The sequence below is a fragment of the Pelodiscus sinensis genome, chromosome 27 (genome assembly GCF_052426305.1).
Source record: "Pelodiscus sinensis isolate ZL-2025 chromosome 27, ASM5242630v1, whole genome shotgun sequence".
Lineage (NCBI taxonomy): Eukaryota > Metazoa > Chordata > Testudines > Trionychidae > Pelodiscus > Pelodiscus sinensis.
The window spans coordinates 14,437,232-14,457,500 of NC_143078.1; the positions used below are offsets into that span (position 1 = coordinate 14,437,232).

A 20,269-nucleotide genomic window follows, 5' to 3' on the forward strand; every position below is an offset into this window, starting at 1 on the left:
GCTGAGTGCCTCAGGACAGACGTCCAGGGCTGGACAGACAGCCACATTCCTGCCACTCCAGGCGACAGGGAGCGGGAGCAGCAACCCGCCCCCGGTGGCTCCGTGTGCCCTGTATCTAGCTGCTCTCCATGAGGCAGTGGGGTCCCATTCTCCCCTGGATTTCCCCTTCCCTGGTGCGGCCGGGATCCCTCGAGCCAGCCTCTCCTGGAGCCATCGCCCCGTGCAGCACGCAGGGCGAGGGGGGCTAGCCATGCAGCCGGAGAGTTCCCAGACAGCTTGCTTTGCGTGGGAGGGGGGTGGGAGGGGCCAGCCGGCTCTAGGCCAGTGCAGCTGGCCACAGCTGTTCTCTCCGACAGAATAGCACGTCCTGCCCTGGGAAGCAGGGAGCGCTGGACCACTGCCTCCAGGGATGAGCCCTTCACGCTCAGGAGGGTGGGCCGTTTCTCTTGGGGCCAAAGGGTAGGGATGGGAACTTGTTTATCCACGTCCTCCTCTTCACCTCGCTTACGCTAGGCTCACGCCATCGCCGGCGGCAGGGTGGCTGCCGATTGGCCCCGGCCTGAGGAAGGGGGCAGACCACACCTGCCACGTGACGACAGGCTCGGAGGTTCCCCTAATCACAGATCTGACCAGTAGCCCGAAGCCCGTCTCCAGCATCTCTCATGGGAGGCTCCCAAGGCACTTGCCAACAATGGGCATTCCTGCTGCTGGTTTTGAGATGGGGAAACTGAGGCCCAGGCTGGCTAGCGACCACGGTGGCCCGGTGAGTCGGTGGCAAAGCCCAGGCTGAAGTCCCGTTCTCCCAACTGCCAATTGGCCACTGTAACCACCGGGCTCCACTGCCCGGAAGCCCCCATATGAGTGGCAGCTCTGTCCTGCAGGCTGGGGGCACGGTGCCAGCGACAGGAGGGAGATGCACTGAAGGGTGGGCACCCAGAATTCAACGCTCCCTTTTTAGGGGCCACTCCTCCGTCAGAACCCGGTCCCAGGCCTGCCTCTGCAGCCCCCGCCCCACTCAGCTGCTGCCTCTGGGCGCTCCATCCTCCCAGCAGCCACTGAAAGAAATGAGCAGGTGCTTAGCAGCCAGCTCCGGCACCCGGCCTGCACCTCCCGCTCTCCTCCCCCAGCCCGCTGGGTCTCGGCACAGACCGTGGCAGCACCGGGCCAGCATGGGGGGCAGAGGGGCTGCCTGCTGATCCCTGCTGCTCATGACAGCCCCGTAAATATTTACACAAGAGCAAAACATCCCTGCACGTCCATCCCCCGGGAACGGCAGCCTGCACAGCTGTGCCGGAGGCAGGCCAGCCCGCGGCGCACACAGACACAGGCTCAGCACACGCTGACACAGACAGATGCACGTGCAGGGCCGCAGCCCGCTGGCCAAGCCTCGCCCTCAGCTTCAGAGGCTGGCAATGATCTCACAGGCTCTTCCGGTGGGAGGCGCTGTGTGTGGACTCAGCCCTCTCCGTGGGGTTCCGGGGCCCGAGGCTGGAGATGGGGCCCGGCCAGTGTTGGGGGGATCGGCAGGAGAGTGGGCAGGCGACGCTGGAGAAAGGCAGCCAGGACTCCCCCTCCCCCTGCTCTCCGGGCAGCTCTGACCCCCAGGCTGAGCTAGGTAAAACCCAGCTGTTGAGAACAAGCCAGGTTTGCTGCTGGGCACTGAGCCTGTCCCAGCCCAGGGACCAACGAGGCCCCGTGTTCCGGGGCACAAACTCTCCTCTCTGCCTGCAAGTCACCTGATCCCTGCAGGGGCCTCCGAATCCCAGCCCAGCCTAACTGGGAGTTGTTCATGTCTTTAATCTCCAGACAATGAGAGATCTTGTGAGGACGACCAGGTGTGAGATGCACCCCTCCTTCAGATTACAGGGTGGGAGCAATTACCTGCCCCTTTATGCAGTGAGAGCTGGAAACAATAGAAGCCACTGCCCAAGGGAGTGGTCACAGAGTCAGAAATTAAGCTGTGTGGGCAGAGTAATTCCCGGGGCAATGATTGCAAACACAGGAGCCGGGGGAGCTATCTGGCAAGCTGCCGGTGTTGGAAGGAGAAAGCCACAGCGAGGGAAGCAGCGGTGAGCATGGTGCTAGGACAGAGCAGACAGGCCAGAAATGGTAAGCAGGGGAACTGCCTGCTGCGTTCAGGGGAACAGGCCTCTGTGCACATTTTACATAGACAAATAGGGAAGACACCAAAGGATACACCTGAGTCATACAATCCAGTTCTCCTCCTAGTGGAAAGAACCTGTCAAGGGCTCCAATACCGGACAACGACTCAGGCAACAGTATCACTCTCAATTATGGGTGGTCCCCAAATCCTGGCCCTGTCCGTGGATACCCCCGAATAACGGCACAGCTGAGTTCTCGTCCCAAATACTATCTCACCTCTCTGCATCCCAGGCCATTGTCACCCCTTGATCCCCTTCCTGGCCCCCACGGTAACATTTCTGTGGGAGTCACCCCAGCTCCGCCAATCTGAAGCCACTCAGCTGTCTAGAATCCTCCACCTTCTCCCCAGCGCCCACTCTCCCAAGGCCTCCTCGAGTCCCCTCCTGTGCACCAGCTATCGGGAGCAGGCTATGCCCAGGGGCACCGTGTCCCCCTCTGCTTGGTGTCTCACCTTCCACTCACCCCACGGCATAGGCAGCTTGTTGCACTGCCCCCCGGCATCCCCTCGCAGGTACCAGTCGCCTGTGCCCCACGGTGAACACTCGCTGGGCTGAGGCTGCATGGGGCTCTCTGCATTAGTGATGCCCCCAATGGGGAATAATCCCCAGGACAGGAATGATCCCAGCTCAAGCAATAGCCATGGGGGAGTGTCCACAGGCCATTGCAACACAGAGCATGACCCATGCAGACTACACGGCCCAGCATGCAATGCGGTGCTTTACCGCCAGCATTCCAAGAGCATTGCATGCTGGGGACTGTAGTCTCCATGGGAAGCAGCTGCAGCGCGTGGCTGGGCCCTGTGCATGCCTGTGGCAGTGGGGGAGGCCCGTGGACGCTGCGGGTGATGTCTCCGGCCCCAGCTTTGGAACGGATGTGGGGACGTTAATACTGATGCCCTGGCTCCCTTTCCTGCTAATGGTGAATCAGAGAAATGGGGGCCCAGGAGGGACCGGGATGGGCGCAGAGCACGTCTGGGACTCCCACTCGTCCCGTGTCCCCACTCACGAGACTGCTCAGTCGCGCAGGAGCCCTGCTCAGCACCGTGTCACATGCCTAAAGGCGCACTATCCCCGCCCTTCTATCCTCAGCCAGAATTCTGGGAAGCTGCCCCCTCCCCTGCTAGTGCGTCCCCCCCCCCCCACGTGCCCTTCCCTCGTGTATCCCAGTCTGCTGCTGGTGACTCATAAAGCCAGCAAGCAGGGCCTCGTGACCCACAGCCACGGAGGATGTGGTGACCTCGAAACCCCCCGGTCTGACGGAATCGGCTGCGCGGCTGGGCAAGACCTGCAGGAACATGCTCTCTGCCAACAGCCTGCCGGAAGTGGGCCGTGGTCTCTCTTTTACCAGGCACAGCGACGCAGCGAGGCCCTGACAGCCCTGGAGCCTGAGGAACGACGCTCTTCTGCACGAATGCTGCTGGTATTACGGTGCCACCCAGAGGCACTGACGTTCCAGCCCTAGGCCACCTCCTCCACAGGGTCCCCCACCCTGACCTGCCTTTCCTGCTTCTGTGCCACCCACACCTCCATGCTGGCCCACAGCCTCCCCTGCTAGCCCCCCAGCTGTGCCGATGCACCTCACGCCAGGCCTGAACCCTCCACTGCTGTTCTGAGCTCCCCCAAACCTGGACCCCCCTGCTCCGGGAGCTGCCTTTGCACCCCACCCTCCACAGGGACCAGGGAAGGTCCCGCAGCACTGGGAGGAATCCGACTGCCCAAGAACCCGTCGCTATCCACTGCGTCTCTGGTGAGCACCCGGAAGTGCTGCTCCTGCTGTGACACTAACTCCCTGCCCCACCCCACGGAAGCCATGGCCTTGGGGTGCACTGGAGGGCCAAGGTGTCAGGGACTCCGGCAGAATCTGACACTTTGGCCCTTGCTGGAGCTGCCAGCGGCTTTCCCTGTCCTTCCGCCCCCCCCGGAACGCTTGGTGGTGGAGCTGCTCGCGGCCGAATGAGCCGAGTGATATTATTGGTGAGGGCGGCTCAAGAAGGCGCCGACACACAGCAAGGATAATTCAAGGCGTCGGAGCAGCCAGTTCATGTGGAAGGAGCCGGTCTTGTCTCATGTCGCTTCGACGTGGACCAGGCCGGCTGTGTCACAGCTACGGGTTTAGTGTTTGCGCAGCGAACTAGAGAGACATCAGCCCTGCCTGATCCCACCGCACCCACCACTGTGCCCCCATCTCGGTTTGCAGCCGAGGGGAAACAACCAGGGACTGGATCCAAATTGCTAGGGGCAGGCAGCCTCTGCGTTGCTCCTACATCCCCCTTGGGTTGTATGAACAACAGCTTCCGGAGCAGGGACGTGTCATTTTGTGTGTGTGTGTGTGTGTGTGTGTGTGTGTGTGTGTGTGTGTGTGTGGTGCTGAAGGGCCATCGTCACTACCGGAGCCTGCTCCGTGCTGCTGCACTAACCAACTCACTTGTGTGTGCACCACACTGTGCACCACTATTGGATTGTGTATGTACCATGGTGCATGCACCACTACTGGACTGCGTATGCACCCCAGTGTATGCACCGTTGTCAGATTGTGTATGCATCACAGTGCATGCGCTACCGGTATGTGCACTGCTACAGGCTTGTGTATGCACTAGAGTGCGTGCACTACCAGTGTGTACAGCACTATTGGATCACGTATGCGCCACCGTGTGTGCACTACAGTCGAACCGTGGCCTACGTTTGTCTCACTACAGACGGGGCCAATCAGGAAGCTGTTCACCTCCTGACAGATCAGTACCAGGGCGGTTTGGAGGAACATCAATGAATCAAAAGGCCCAGGCAGCTGCCGCCGCCTCCGCATTGGCAGCCGATTTCACTGAAAAGACTCATTCACGTCTAACGAGCCAATCCGATGGGGCATGCAAATGTCTGCTACCTAATTGGTTCAGAGATCCCCAGCCGGCTGCATTCACCTGGTTGTGGGGCAAGTGGGAAGTGGCAGAAGGGCCCCCATGCTGCGCCTCCGGGGTCATTCAGTTGCAAACGGACAGGAAATTGCTGCTGTCAGTCGACCCCAGCGTGGCCCCACTGGATGCTGGGTCCTGGCAGCCCCTGCCTCAGCCAAGCGCCCCCATGCGGCTGGCCATGCTGGGACAGTCCTGTCCAGCCCCAGCCTTCCGCGCTGGGCCCGACGCTGCTCCTATGAACCCAGGTCCCTCCTCCCTGGGCACAGGCGTGACCCCAACGTCCATTCCCATCGCACCGGCCCGCGCACCTCTCGCGTCTTGCGTCAGCCCTGCTCAGACAGGACCCTTTGCAAAGGCCTGACCCTGCCCTCCGGTCCCTCCCAGCACGTGGCTGCACGGGCGCTCAGCAGTACCTCCGATGGAGAGAGAGGGCTGGGGGAGTAACCCTGGGGCAGCCCGCACCTCCAGCCAGAGCCATCACCCCTCCCACACACCCCACTTCGAAACCCTCGGCCCCACCCCAGACACACATCCCCTCTGCGTTGTGGTGCACATGACAAAACTCATTCCGCACATGCAAGGGGACCCATTAGAGGGAACATTCTATCAGTCCCAGGCGTACCCCACCAGCTGGGGCAAATCAGGTGGGGCACTCGGGGGGCAGGGAGCTGAACCCAGCTCAGCCAAACGGGGATCAGGCGGCGTTCCCTGGCACTAGCACAGGCCCAGAAACAGCCAGGAGCCCTCCAGTCTGGCTGCCGCCCGGCAGGCTGGGCTCTCAGAAGTGCATGGGACGGGTGAGGAACAGCTGACGGGAGCTGTCCCTGGGAAGTGGTGAGCAGCTGGCCCAGGGGCAGCCCTGCTCGGAGCTGGGAAAATTGGCAGGAAAGGCCCTTGGGGTGTGACCTGCCCACTGTGTCGCCAGGCCGCAGGCTACCTCACGCCGAAAGAATCCCCACAGCCGGAGAGCACACCAATTACCCTGGCCCCACGGCAGCCTGCACCACACAGCCCCCTACCCCCGAGGCGCAGAATGCAACCCCCTGCACTCTGCATGCACGCCCTCCCTTCACTCACCCCTCCACACCCGGTGCATCTCTCACACTCAGGTGTGCACGCACGCACTCGCACGCACGCACCCTCTTGCACACGCACCAAGCTTTCCTGACACAGCAGGTCTGCGGTGGAGCAGTTTTGTGGTGAAATGCAGCTAGGTCATTATTGATTCCTGGCTCGGTGAAAGATCAAGACCACAAAGGACGCTGCATGGGCTGTTTTGCGAACGTCATCTGAAATGCACACGGCTCCCCTAAGAGCAGAAGATCTGAACCCGCCCCCCTTCTGTGCCGAACACACAGACACGCCCCCTCACAGGCAGGAAGCACATGAGCATGGGCACACACGTGTACACACACATTTGCAATTACATGCAGGGACACCCCCACAATCACAGACAGGAAACACATGAGCATGGGCACACACGTGTACACACACACACGCCTGTAATCACATGAAGAGAAACATACACACACACACCTGTAATCACACACAGAGTGGCACACATACACACACCCCATCACAGACAAGAAGCACATACACATTTATCCACACAGAGGCACACACCTAACACACGCACACACAGACTCACCCTACACGCAGGTGCCCAGAGCGACAGTCACAGACCTATGGCCGCTTGGGGTCACTCCCTCACAGCCCCCCAAGCGTTAAGCTGCAGCACTCTGAGATGGCTCCATCTCCTGCCCTCGGCCCCATGCTCGCAATGGGGCCGGAGGCTAATTAACCTTGCACCGAGCGGCGGGACTGGGGCGGCAGGAGGGACGGGGCGCAGAGCAGCGGGGCGCAGAGCAGCGGGGGGTTGACCCGCGCGCCCGACTCTGCCCTGCGCCACGACCTGCGGCCCTACAAAGCTCGCCTCCGCCGCACGTCCGTTTCCAGGGGGCACCTGCCCCCTGGATTCGCCGCCCAGGCTCGGGGGCTGACGGCCCATTCAGAGCGCTCCGCTGCCACAGCCGTGCCAACGGGAGAGATGGGGCACTGCTGGGTGGCGCGGCAGCAGCCTGGCTCTAGGGCAGTCGGCGGGGCGGGGGGGACGCGAGGCAGGCGCCGGGGCCCGGACTGGACCGCACAGAAGGTCACCGAGCTGAACCTGCAAGCTAGATCTGGAAGCCAGTAGCCCTCAACCTTCAGCCCATCCACCTGCCCGCCCCTCGGGGTTACTGGTCTCACCATGTGGCAGGGAGTTCCGAAGACTCCCACCCTTGCACCCTACAGGTGTCAGACTTTCCAAAACGGGCTCACGGCCGCAGCTCTCCCGACTCCTAAAGCCCCAGCACAGAAGCCCTGTCGCTGAGCACCAAGGGATCTGGCAGGCGCCGTCTCCCCAGGAGCCTGGCTCCTGCATGAGGCTCCTCCCAGACCTCCCAAAGGGGCAGCGATAAAATATCCTCCATCAGCACATCAAAGCCAGTCCATGTCCACATGGCGTGGGCGCAGCTAGGGCTCCTCTGCAGGGAGACACCCCGGCTGACTGGGAGGCCTGGGCTAAGCGGCTCTTTGACTGGGTGCAGACATTGCAGATTCGGAAGCAGCCTGAATTCTGGGACCCCCCATCTTGCAGGCTCCTAGGGACGGGACTGCAGCCCGAGCGTCCCCACCACAGTCCAACAGCCCCTTCGCGCAAGCCAGCGGGTGGAGGGCACAGGGGCTGTCCCGTGGCAGGGCAGACATACCCAGTTCCCACTACACGAGTCTCGGGCAGCCGCTCCCAGGAGACACGGAGACCAGCGCTAAGCTGGCGTATGTGGCTATCACAGCCCCCCCCACCCATCTATCCGTCCATCCCTCCATGCCCCATCTAACTATCCACCCATCTATCCAACCCCGCCCCCACCCATCTATCCATCCATCCCTCCATGCCCCATCTAACTATCCACCCATCTATCCAACCCCGCCCCCACCCATCTATCCGTCCATCCCTCCGTGCCCCATCTAACTATCCACCCATCTATCCAACCCCGCCCCCACCCATCTATCCGTCCATCCCTCCGTGCCCCATCTAACTATCCACCCATCTATCCAACCCCGCCCCCACCCATCTATCCGTCCATCCCTCCATGCCCCATCTAACTATCCACCCATCTATCCAACCCCGCCCCCACCCATCTATCCGTCCATCCCTCCGTGCCCCATCTAACTATCCACCCATCTATCCAACCCCGCCCCCACCCATCTATCCGTCCATCCCTCCATGCCCCATCTAACTATCCACCCATCTATCCAACCCCGCCCCCACCCATCTATCCGTCCATCCCTCTGTGCCCCATCTAACTATCCACCCATCTATCCAACCCCGCCCCCACCCATCTATCCGTCCATCCCTCCATGCCCCATCTAACTATCCACCCATCTATCCAACCCCGCCCCCACCCATCTATCCGTCCATCCCTCCGTGCCCCATCTAACTATCCACCCATCTATCCAACCCCGCCCCCACCCATCTATCCGTCCATCCCTCCGTGCCCCATCTAACTATCCACCCATCTATCCAACCCCGCCCCCACCCATCTATCCGTCCATCCCTCCGTGCCCCATCTAACTATCCACCCATCTATCCAACCCCGCCCCCACCCATCTATCCGTCCATCCCTCCGTGCCCCATCTAACTATCCACCCATCTATCCAACCCCGCCCCCACCCATCTATCCGTCCATCCCTCTGTGCCCCATCTAACTATCCACCCATCTATCCAACCCCGCCCCCACCCATCTATCCGTCCATCCCTCCGTGCCCCATCTAACTATCCACCCATCTATCCAACCCCGCCCCCACCCATCTATCCGTCCATCCCTCCGTGCCCCATCTAACTATCCACCCATCTATCCAACCCCGCCCCCACCCATCTATCCGTCCATCCCTCCATGCCCCATCTAACTATCCACCCATCTATCCAACCCCGCCCCCACCCATCTATCCAACCCCGCCCCCACCCATCTATCCGTCCATCCCTCCGTGCCCCATCTAACTATCCACCCATCTATCCAACCCCGCCCCCACCCATCTATCCAACCCCGCCCCCACCCATCTATCCGTCCATCCCTCCGTGCCCCATCTAACTATCCACCCATCTATCCAACCCCGCCCCCACCCATCTATCCAACCCCGCCCCCACCCATCTATCCGTCCATCCCTCCGTGCCCCATCTCTCCTGGGTGGCTGCCCAAGTGCTCAGGTTACAGGAAACCCCTCCCCCCCCACACATATATCTAACCACCCATAAACCCATCTAACTCCACCTAACCACTCACCCACCCATCTAGCCAATGCCCCCCCACATCTATCCACCCATCCCTTTATGTACCCCTCTAACTATCACAGATGTGGCCATCCATCCATCCCCACTCCTACCCATCCATCCATCCCCACTCCTACCCATCCATCTGCCTTTTGAGGCCCCCCAGGTTCAGAGTCCAAGACAGAAGGGACCACTGTGATGATCCCGTCTGCTCTCCGGCAGAGTCCTGCCCCCGACAATCCCTGCAGCAGACCCCAGCGGCCGATGACTCTCGCGGTCGGACCCGCACTGCCCGTCGGGGCCCGCCCGGCGCCCGCGGTGCCACTCACCCTGTGGTGATGTCGTCGTCCTCCGTCAGGGTCTTGCCCAGCAGGTCGCTGTCGCTCATGTACCCGGACTTGAGCTCCACGTCGTCGGCGTCCAGCGACTCGACCAGCTCCAGCCGGGAGATGTGGCTCAGTTTGCTGGCGCTGCGCATGGGCATGGTGTGGGAATAGTGTGCCCGCTCGCCGGGCGCGTACCAGCTGGGGGTGCCTTCCGACCGGCAGCTGCCCCCCACCGAGGGGGCGTCGCCCGCCTGCAGCCGGGGGCTGGATTGCCCGTAGCGCCAGGACAGGGGCGAGGAGCGGTTGGACAGGCTGGACACGCTCCTGGCGTTGGCCTCGTCACTGTCGTAGCAGGTCATCTCCAAAGCGCTGCGAGGGAGGAGCAGAGAGCAGAGTGTCAGGGACGGGGCAGCCGGCGCCAGGCAAACAGCCCTGGCCCTAGGAGCAGGAGAGGGCCCGGGCTGCAGCTCGCCATCAGAACTGCAGGGACTCAGCACCTCGGGAAACCAGGCCACCCGGCTCGGAGGCAAGGCGGGGGAGCCGGGACGGGAACCCGGCGTGCGCTGTGCTAAGCCGCTGGCGTCACCGGGAATCTCCCCTTCTTCCCGACAGCCCCGCTCCCTGGTCCCACGCCCCAGGGCCCCCCTCTTTATGTCCCTTCCCCCCACAGAGCTCAGGACAGAGGGGCCGAGGCCCAGGGCGGCCTGGCTGCTAGCAGGAAAGCACATACGTGGCTCAGAGCTGGATCTCGGGCAGCACCCTGGGCCCGCCTGGGCCTGCACTGAGAAGCAGCAGGGCCAGGCCCCAGTTGCCTGGGGGGGCTCCCTTCCAGCATGGCAGGCAGCCGGGGTTACATGCAGAGCGAGGCTGACGGACACACCTGGGCTGGGCTACCGGCGCTGGAGGGCCGCCCAGCCGGGCTGCTTCCGATCAGCTGCCCGAGGCACACGCACCGTTTTACCGGAGCTGAACCAGATGTGTGTGTGGAGCCTGGGAGCCCGGGCACAGAACTCGGCATCTCGCTTTGCGGGGGCTGCTGAGCCAGCGGGGACCCACCTCCGCCCTCGGAGGGAGCGCCAGGAAACACGTTCCCATGCAGCTTGTAATGACAGTAGGGCATCCCGTGCGAGACACACACACACACACACACACACAGAGACACAGATACACACAGACACACACACAGATACACACAGATGCACACACACAGATACACAGACACACACACACAGATGCACAGACACAGATACACACACAGATACACACAGATACACACACACACACAGATGCACAGACACACAGATACACAGACACACACACATGCACAGACACACAGATCCACAGACACACACACACACACACATGCACAGACACACAGATCCAGACACACACACACACACACACACACATGCACAGACACACAGATCCAGACACACACACACACACACACACACACACAGATGCACAGACACACAGACACACACACACACACATGCACAGACACACAGATACACAGACACACACACACACACACATGCACAGACACACAGATACACAGACACACACACACACACACATGCACAGACACACAGATACACAGACACACACACACACACACATGCACAGACACACAGATACACAGACACACACACACAGATGCACAGACTTGGGGGCAGGCCCCAGAGCAGAGAGCCTGCAAACTCACTGCCATATGCCAGGAATGGGGAGGAAATTCACGCAGTTCCCCACAGACGTGCTACAGGGACTGACTCCGAGAGCCCAGGGCACGTGGCACCAGGGAGAAGCAGGGCTGGGAGCCGCTGCATCAGAGGCCCAAATCTTGCACCATTTTGCACGAGCCTGCAATTCAGATGGGGATTTGCACACGTGTCTCCTGCACTTGGCTCACGTGCGTGGCCCACTTGATCACAGAGCGCTCGGCTAGTGCTCACGTGCGTGGGCCGTGCTCTCGCCCAGCCGCTGTTCCGCCTGGTGCGCAGGTTTGGCTCACCAGGCATTCACCTCGTGGCCAGCCTGGCCGGTGCACGGGGCCTTGCTCCAGCGGGAGAGAGCAGGGCTAACGTCACCTTTTTCCCTTGACTCCTGCCTGCCTTCTCTGCACACCCAGCCTGCCTGGCTCGCAGGGCTTGTATGTTCTGCCCTGCCCCCCGTGGGGGAGCTCAGTGCACGTGGCTCTTGTGATGGACTCGTGCACACGTGGTATGTGTGTCGGCGTGCCCGGCTTGCTCACCATCTGTTTGCTCTGCTTGTGCACCTGCCTCACATTTTCTGTGAGGCAAGTGTGGTGGGTCCCCAGGGCACGCACACCGCTCCGTGCGCACAGGCAGGGCCCGTGTGGCGTACACTCTCCCAGCGCGTGGCTAGGGCCCGTCTCCTGGGGGTGGCCTCGCCTAGCACCGGTCGCTGGGGGTCCCTGAGCGCTCAGCGCCCATGCGTCGGGCTTGGCCTGGCCTTGGTGCATAGCAATGCAGGGCAGGACGGGCTCTGGTCTCCCCAGACCCCACACGGAGGCAGGATGAACTGTCTGCCCTGTAGTGAAAACTGCCACAGAAGAGGTTCCACCCCCGGCAGCCATGGAGATCAGCTGGTCGCGGTCGTCTGTGGCGCTAGATACTGGCCTGGAGACTTATCAGCTCCCTTCTCAGTCTGTTGTCTCTTCCCAGTCTGACGGTGCCCGGCCCGGCCCTCTCTGCTCCGATTTCCTACCCTCCCTCGCTTTTGTCTCCCGCCCCATCCGTCCCCGGCTTTCGTCTGGTGCCCAGAACTGGACCCGGCTCTCCAGCTGGGAGGCCTCCCCGGGGCTGCACAGCCGCTGTCGCTTGCTTGCACCGTTTCTGCGGCTTTGGCTCACACGACCCTCTGCCCCTGCTTTCGGAGCTGTGCTCACTATCCTGGTGCAAGGGGTGCACACGCGCACAGCCAGCGCTCTCCGCCTGCGCCCCGGTGCTGCCCGTGTGCTCACAGCAGCTTGTGCCCAGATGGCTCCTTGTAGGCGGGTCCAACTCCCCTGGCACGGCGCACCAGCGCCTGCGTGCACACAGGGAACGGAGGTGCACGGAGCCGGGCCAAGCCGTGTGCTTGCAAAAAGCTGCTGCCGGCAAAACATTCGGCCGAGCAGATGGGCTGGAGTCCTGCCCTCGCTCCCCGCCTGTCGTGACTCATCGCGGGTGGGGCTCAGCTGGCAGCGGCGCCTCCCCTGTGCCCTCAGCCCCAGACGCTGGCTGGGCCACAGGCTGGGAGCCAGATCCTGGGAGAACAGGGGGCGGGGCCTTCCCCTCTGACTCCTCCCACGTGGTCAGAGGGGGGTTGGCGTCCTCGGGGGCAGGAGCGAGGGTGGATTTATTTATCTCTGTCCGTGCGCGGGGCAGTGGCGCGCTGGGGACTCCCACCACTGGACACAGCGTGGCCCCCACGTGGGCGCAGCCACATACCTCCCAGGCCTTCCCTGTGGGGCTACCCCCCAAGACACACTCACAAGGGGACCTGGGCAGAAGCCTCCTTGTCTCAGCCCCGTTCCAGGCTCCCTGCTCTGCAGCTGGCTGCCGTGACCCCTCAGGCCCGTCGCCGGTGCCCCCGAGGGACTCAGCGTGGGGCTAGCGCGCCCCACGTTCCCTCCCCTTCCCGCTGGCCCCCCTGTGTCGCAAGCTCCGTGCCTGCAGCCTCTCGCCGGGACCCGTCCCCGCCCCGAGCTGCTGTCTCTGCATTAGCTCATCTGGGCCGCGGAGCCAGGGAGGGAAAATCTTACTCAAGCTGGGCACGGCTGCCAGCTCCCAGCGCGGCGGGGAAGGAGCGTGGCCAGGCAGCTCCCCGGGAGCTGCACTGCAAGAGGCCCGGAGCGCCCGCCTGGGGGCTGCTAGCCCGGCCGTCCTGGCTACGGGCTGCACTGACGAACGAAGCCCCGCACCCTAGCAGGAGCTGGGGGGCCCAGGCCTGCGTGGGATGGGGCCCAGCCTCCCACAGCCCACGGCAGGAGCTCGGAGGGAAGGGGGGTAGGGGGTGCCTGATGGCTCAGGGTGTCCCCTTATCACAAGGGGTGTGGCTCTGGGGGCCCAGGAAACTCCTTCCGTGTAAGCAGCTGGTCCACGGATGCGCAATGTACCCCGCTCGCCCGCCCTGCTCTTGCATGGCCCAGGGCTCAGCATGTAGCCCGCATGGCCCAGGCGCTGCTGCCGGCTGCCAAGGGCTGGGGAGGGGAGATGGGTCAGAGGCAGGTTCCTGCTGCTGTGCAGGCCACGGGGAAGGCAGCCCCGGGGAGGCCCTAGGGCTTACCACCCGGGGCGGGGGGGGGGGGAGAAGTCAGCCCCTGCTCTCTGATCCCCGAGGGGTCTCCCTCCCTCAGCCCCAGCGCGGCCTGGCCCAGGCAAGCCCTGTGCCTCTCCGGATGGGAGGCCGGAGCTGGGCGCCTGGGGAATGAGCCCTGCTCGCTGGACGGTTTGGCAGCAGGGGAGCTCGCTGGAGCCCTGCGAGGAGCCACGTGGCCGGTGTTGTGGGGAAGCTGCCTGGCTGAGAGGCCCCCGTCCACAGCAGGGATGGAGGCACGGGGCGGGGGGTTAGGGGCGCCGCACTCGGCTCCCGACTTTCTGACTCACTGTCTGAGCTGGGTGCCTCAGTTTCCCTACGGGGTAACACCGATGCGGGCCGAGAGGCCCAGCGCGGCGCTCACTCTGCGGTGCGGGAAAGGCGACGTGCAGCGCTCCCACGGTCGGAGGCGGACTCCACCTCGGCTGGGGTGGGCAGCCAGGGGCTCTCCGCCCACCTGGGAAACCGGCGGGTGGGCCGCTGCGGCCGTGGGCTGCTGCTCCCGGCCAACCGCCCCGCGCCCTGGAGCTTTTCAAGCAGCTGAGCCTTTTCCATTGGCTTGTGCTGCCCAGTCCTGGCGCCTGCCTGGCCTCCCCCGGACGGACCGGGCAGCGGGGCTCGCGACAGTGGCTAGCTCTGGAACCCCAAGGATGCCCCCTCGGCTGAGCCCTTCCAGTGGGGCAGGAGCATCACCCGTGATGGGACTCAGGGGCAGATCCCATGGCCACAAAACACGGGGCGGGGGCGGGGGGAGCCCTGTGGCCGTGACCCCGAGGGCAGCTCTGCTCATCCCCAGCACTGGCTCCTGGTCCTCAGTCTCGCTCCCCCTGCAGCTGGCCGGGTGCTGCCCCCTGGTGGCCGCAGCCTCCACTGCATGCTCGCAGGGCAGGGCTCAAGCGGGGCTTTTCCCTGCCCTCTCTGCTCCCAACCAGAGGGGGATTGGCCGGGGTCCCTAAGGGCCCATGAGCCTGCGCAGGTGGGCCTGGGGCAGCCAGCGATCGGCTGGGCCATGCTGCTCTGCTTTCACGGCTGGGGAGGAGGGGAAGGGGGAGACAGCGGGCATCGTGGTCTCACCTGTGGGACACCTGAGAGCCTCGCAGGCTGGACATGGTCTCCTCCAGGTTCTGCCGCAGGTCCAGCACGTTCTGCACCGTCCTCTTCCTTTGGGACTCGGGGTCTGCAGGGATACGGCGAGCACAGGCCTTTATAGCCCCGGCGGCAGGGAGAGGAGGGGGACACCCACCCGAAGCCCCCACCCCATTCCAGGGTCCCCCCCACCCACCCAGCCCCGTGTCCCCTCCCGCCCAGCTGCCCTCTGCCCACACGTCCCTTCCCTGCACCCCGTGCGAGCTCCCCTCTGTTGCCTGAGCATCACAAGAGCCTCTGGACAGCGCAGGATGGAGACCCGCTGCCTAGGGCAGGTCCGAGCGCTGGGCCGATGGGAGATTCACCCGGCGACCCACAGCTGTCTGCCCTGGGGGCTAGGCAGGGTTAACTGCACCGCTCAAGTGCCAGCAAGGCCGCTCTGCCACGTGCACTGGCCCGACCGGGCAGTCTCCGTGCCAAGGGGCGAATGGACACACAGCAGACAGAAGACGTGGTAACGCACAGAAAGCGGCAGGGGAACATTTTCACCATCCTAGGCACCCACTCGTGGATTTACAAGTAGCCGTGAATATCACCAGCCAATTCCAGAGAGAGGCCGCGGACTTGGAATTCAGACCGTTCCCCTGGGCTTGCACAAAGACAGTCACTGGATGGCCCATTACAAAGCCCATTTCTCCTGCCTTTAACATCCGCATTCCCACATCAAAAGCTATGAATGGGACACACCCCGCCCATTCATTAGCCGCTTGAAATGGGTCCTACAATTGACAGGTACTTCTGCCGCTGTTCTACAGATCTCTTGGGTCCTGTTACTTCCACCCCAGCTCATCTGAAGTGGGTTTGGCCCACGAACGCACAATGTACCCAGCAAGCCCCAGTCAGCTGATCTGAGACTCGCTGTGGCAGGGTGAGGGTGGCTGCTGCAGCCCCTCGCACAATGGTTCTGTGGCTGCTGCAGCCCCTCGCACAATGGTCCTGTGGCTGCTGCAGCCCCTCGCACAATGGTTCTGTGGCTGCTGCAGCCCCTCGCACAATGGTTCTGTGGCTGTTGCAGCCCCTCACACACTGGTTCTGTGGCTGCTGCAGCCCCTCGCACAATGGTTCTGTGGCTGTTGCAGCCCCTCGCACAATGGTTCTGTGGCTGTTGCAGCCCCTCGCACAATGGTTCTGTGGCTGCTGCAGCCCCTCGCACAATGGTTCTGTGGCTGCTGCAGCCCCTCGCACAATGGTTCTGTGGCTGCTGCAGCCCCTCGCACAATGGTTCTTTGGCTGCTGCAGCCCCTCGCACAATGGTTCTGTGGCTGCTGCAGCCCCTCGCACAATGGTTCTGTGGCTGTTGCAGCCCCTCGCACACTGGTTCTGTGGCTGCTGCAGCCCCTCGCACACTGGTTCTGTGGCTGCTGCAGCCCCTCGCACACTGGTTCTGTGGCTGCTGCAGCCCCTCGCACAATAGTTCTGTGGCTGCTGCAGCCCCTCGCACACTGGTTCTGTGGCTGCTGCAGCCCCTCGCACAATGGTTTTGTGGCTGCTGCAGCCCCTCGCACAATGGTTCTGTGGCTGTTGCAACCCCTCGCACAATGGTTCTGTGGCTGCTGCAGCCCCTCGCACAATGGTTCTGTGGCTGTTGCAACCCCTCGCACAATGGTTCTGTGGCTGCTGCAGCCCCTCGCACACTGGTTCTGTGGCTGCTGCAGCCCCTCGCACAATGGTTCTGTGGCTGCTGCGGCCCCTCGCACAATGGTTCTGTGGCTGCTGCAGCCCCTCGCACAATGGTCCTGTGGCTGCTGCAGCCCCTCGCACAATGGTTCTGTGGCTGTTGCAGCCCCTCGCACAATGGTTCTGTGGCTGTTGCAGCCCCTCGCACAATGGTTCTGTGGCTGCTGCAGCCCCTCGCACACTGGTTCTGTGGCTGCTGCGGCCCCTCGCACAATAGTTCTGTGGCTGCTGCAGCCCCTCGCACAATGGTTCTGTGGCTGCTGCGGCCCCTCGCACAATGGTTCTGTGGCTGCTGCAGCCCCTCGCACAATGGTTCTGTGGCTGCTGCAGCCCCTCGCACAATGGTTCTGTGGCTGCTGCAGCCCCTCGCACAATGGTTCTGTGGCTGCTGCAGCCCCTCGCACAATGGTTCTGTGGCTGTTGCAGCCCCTCACACACTGGTTCTGTGGCTGCTGCAGCCCCTCGCACAATGGTTCTGTGGCTGTTGCAGCCCCTCGCACAATGGTTCTGTGGCTGTTGCAGCCCCTCGCACAATGGTTCTGTGGCTGCTGCAGCCCCTCGCACAATGGTTCTGTGGCTGCTGCAGCCCCTCGCACAATGGTTCTGTGGCTGCTGCAGCCCCTCGCACAATGGTTCTTTGGCTGCTGCAGCCCCTCGCACAATGGTTCTGTGGCTGCTGCAGCCCCTCGCACAATGGTTCTGTGGCTGTTGCAGCCCCTCGCACACTGGTTCTGTGGCTGCTGCAGCCCCTCGCACACTGGTTCTGTGGCTGCTGCAGCCCCTCGCACACTGGTTCTGTGGCTGCTGCAGCCCCTCGCACAATAGTTCTGTGGCTGCTGCAGCCCCTCGCACACTGGTTCTGTGGCTGCTGCAGCCCCTCGCACAATGGTTTTGTGGCTGCTGCAGCCCCTCGCACAATGGTTCTGTGGCTGTTGCAACCCCTCGCACAATGGTTCTGTGGCTGCTGCAGCCCCTCGCACAATGGTTCTGTGGCTGTTGCAACCCCTCGCACAATGGTTCTGTGGCTGCTGCAGCCCCTCGCACACTGGTTCTGTGGCTGCTGCAGCCCCTCGCACAATGGTTCTGTGGCTGCTGCGGCCCCTCGCACAATGGTTCTGTGGCTGCTGCAGCCCCTCGCACAATGGTCCTGTGGCTGCTGCAGCCCCTCGCACAATGGTTCTGTGGCTGTTGCAGCCCCTCGCACAATGGTTCTGTGGCTGTTGCAGCCCCTCGCACAATGGTTCTGTGGCTGCTGCAGCCCCTCGCACACTGGTTCTGTGGCTGCTGCGGCCCCTCGCACAATAGTTCTGTGGCTGCTGCAGCCCCTCGCACAATGGTTCTGTGGCTGCTGCAGCCCCTCGCACACTGGTTCTGTGGCTGCTGCGGCCCCTCGCACACTGGTTCTGTGGCTGCTGCGGCCCCTCGCACAATGGTTCTGTGGCTGCTGCGGCCCCTCGCACAATGGTTCTGTGGCTGCTGCGGTCCCTCGCACAATGGTTCTGTGGCTGCTGCAGCCCCTCGCACAATGGTTCTGTGGCTGCTGCAGCCCCTCGCACACTGGTTCTGTGGCTGCTGCGGCCCCTCGCACAATAGTTCTGTGGCTGCTGCAGCCCCTCGCACAATGGTTCTGTGGCTGCTGCAGCCCCTCGCACAATGGTTCTGTGGCTGCTGCAGCCCCTCGCACAATGGTTCTGTGGCTGCTGCAGCCCCTCGCACACTGGTTCTGTGGCTGCTGCGGCCCCTCGCACACTGGTTCTGTGGCTGCTGCGGCCCCTCGCACAATGGTTCTGTGGCTGCTGCGGCCCCTCGCACAATGGTTCTGTGGCTGCTGCGGTCCCTCGCACAATGGTTCTGTGGCTGCTGCAGCCCCTCGCACAATGGTTCTGTGGCTGCTGCGGCCCCTCGCACAATGGTTCTGTGGCTGCTGCGGCCCCTCGCACACTGGTTCTGTGGCTGCTGCGGCCCCTCGCACAATGGTTCTGTGGCTGCTGCGGCCCCTCGCACAATGGTTCTGTGGCTGCTGCAGCCCCTCGCACAATGGTTCTGTGGCTGCTGCGGCCCCTCGCACAATGGTTCTGTGGCTGCTGCGGCCCCTCGCACAATGGTTCTGTGGCTGTTGCGGCCCCTCGCACAATGGTTCTGTGGCTGCTGCTGCCTCTCGCACAATGGTTCTGTGGCTGCTGAAGCCCCTCGCACAATGGTTCTGTGGCTGCTGCAGCCCCTCGCACAATGGTTCTGTGGCTGCTGCAGCCCCTCGCACAATGGTTCTGTGGCTGCTGCAGCCCCTCGCACACTGGTTCTGTGGCTGCTGCGGCCCCTCGCACACTGGTTCTGTGGCTGCTGCGGCCCCTCGCACAATGGTTCTGTGGCTGCTGCGGCCCCTCGCACAATGGTTCTGTGGCTGCTGCGGTCCCTCGCACAATGGTTCTGTGGCTGCTGCAGCCCCTCGCACAATGGTTCTGTGGCTGCTGCGGCCCCTCGCACAATGGTTCTGTGGCTGCTGCGGCCCCTCGCACACTGGTTCTGTGGCTGCTGCGGCCCCTCGCACAATGGTTCTGTGGCTGCTGCGGCCCCTCGCACAATGGTTCTGTGGCTGCTGCAGCCCCTCGCACAATGGTTCTGTGGCTGCTGCGGCCCCTCGCACAATGGTTCTGTGGCTGCTGCGGCCCCTCGCACAATGGTTCTGTGGCTGTTGCGGCCCCTCGCACAATGGTTCTGTGGCTGCTGCTGCCTCTCGCACAATGGTTCTGTGGCTGCTGAAGCCCCTCGCACAATGGTTCTGTAGCTGCTGCAGCCCCTCGCACAATGGCTCTGTGGCTGCTGCAGCCCCTCGCACAATGGTTCTGTGGCTGCTGCTGCCCCTCACACAATGGCTCTGTGGCTGCAGCAGCCCCTCGCACAATGGTTCTGTGGCTGCAGCAGCCCCTCGCACAATGGTTCTGTGGCTGCTGCAGCCCCTCGCACAATGGTTCTGTGGCTGCTGCAGCCCCTCGCACAATGGGACCCTGATCTCAGCTGGTGCCACGGGTGCTACCAAATACCCCTGCTAAGGAGGCGTGCCACAGAGAGCCCAGCTGGATTTTGAAATGGCCAGGGATGGAGAGGCCACCACTCTTTGGCCAGTGGCTCCAGTGATTCGTGGCCTCCCTGTTACAACGTGAGCTGGATTTCCAGCCTGACCTTGTCTGGCTCCAGCCACCAGCCCCTGGCTCTCGTTAGACGATCTCTGTTCGATGGCAGAGCCCGTTGTCGAGTCTGTGCCCCACGCAGGCGACGTGCTGCCTGTAATTCGGTCACCCCCAACCTTCCCTTCATTAGCGACACAGGCACAGAGCCCAGCCTGTCGCTCTAGGGCAGGCCTCTGACCCTTTCACTGCTCTCCAGGCTCTGCTCAGACCCTCCCCAACCGATCAGCCT

At 63.0% G+C, this 20,269-nt stretch overlaps 1 protein-coding gene across 9 annotated transcripts in view; it reads right to left on the minus strand.

Moving 5' to 3' along the window:
• NAV1 (neuron navigator 1) overlaps window positions 1-20,269 on the minus strand; it is a 227,319-nt gene that overhangs the window by 52,930 nt on the left and 154,120 nt on the right. For all 9 annotated transcript variants that reach the window (XM_075910183.2, XM_075910185.2, XM_075910182.2 and 6 more), the window contains 2 exons: window positions 15,104-15,206; window positions 9,713-10,078 (listed from right to left, as the gene is read on the minus strand). In XM_075910183.2, coding sequence (XP_075766298.2) covers window positions 9,713-10,078; window positions 15,104-15,206 — 469 coding nt within the window. The remainder of the gene's footprint in view (window positions 1-9,712; window positions 10,079-15,103; window positions 15,207-20,269) is intronic.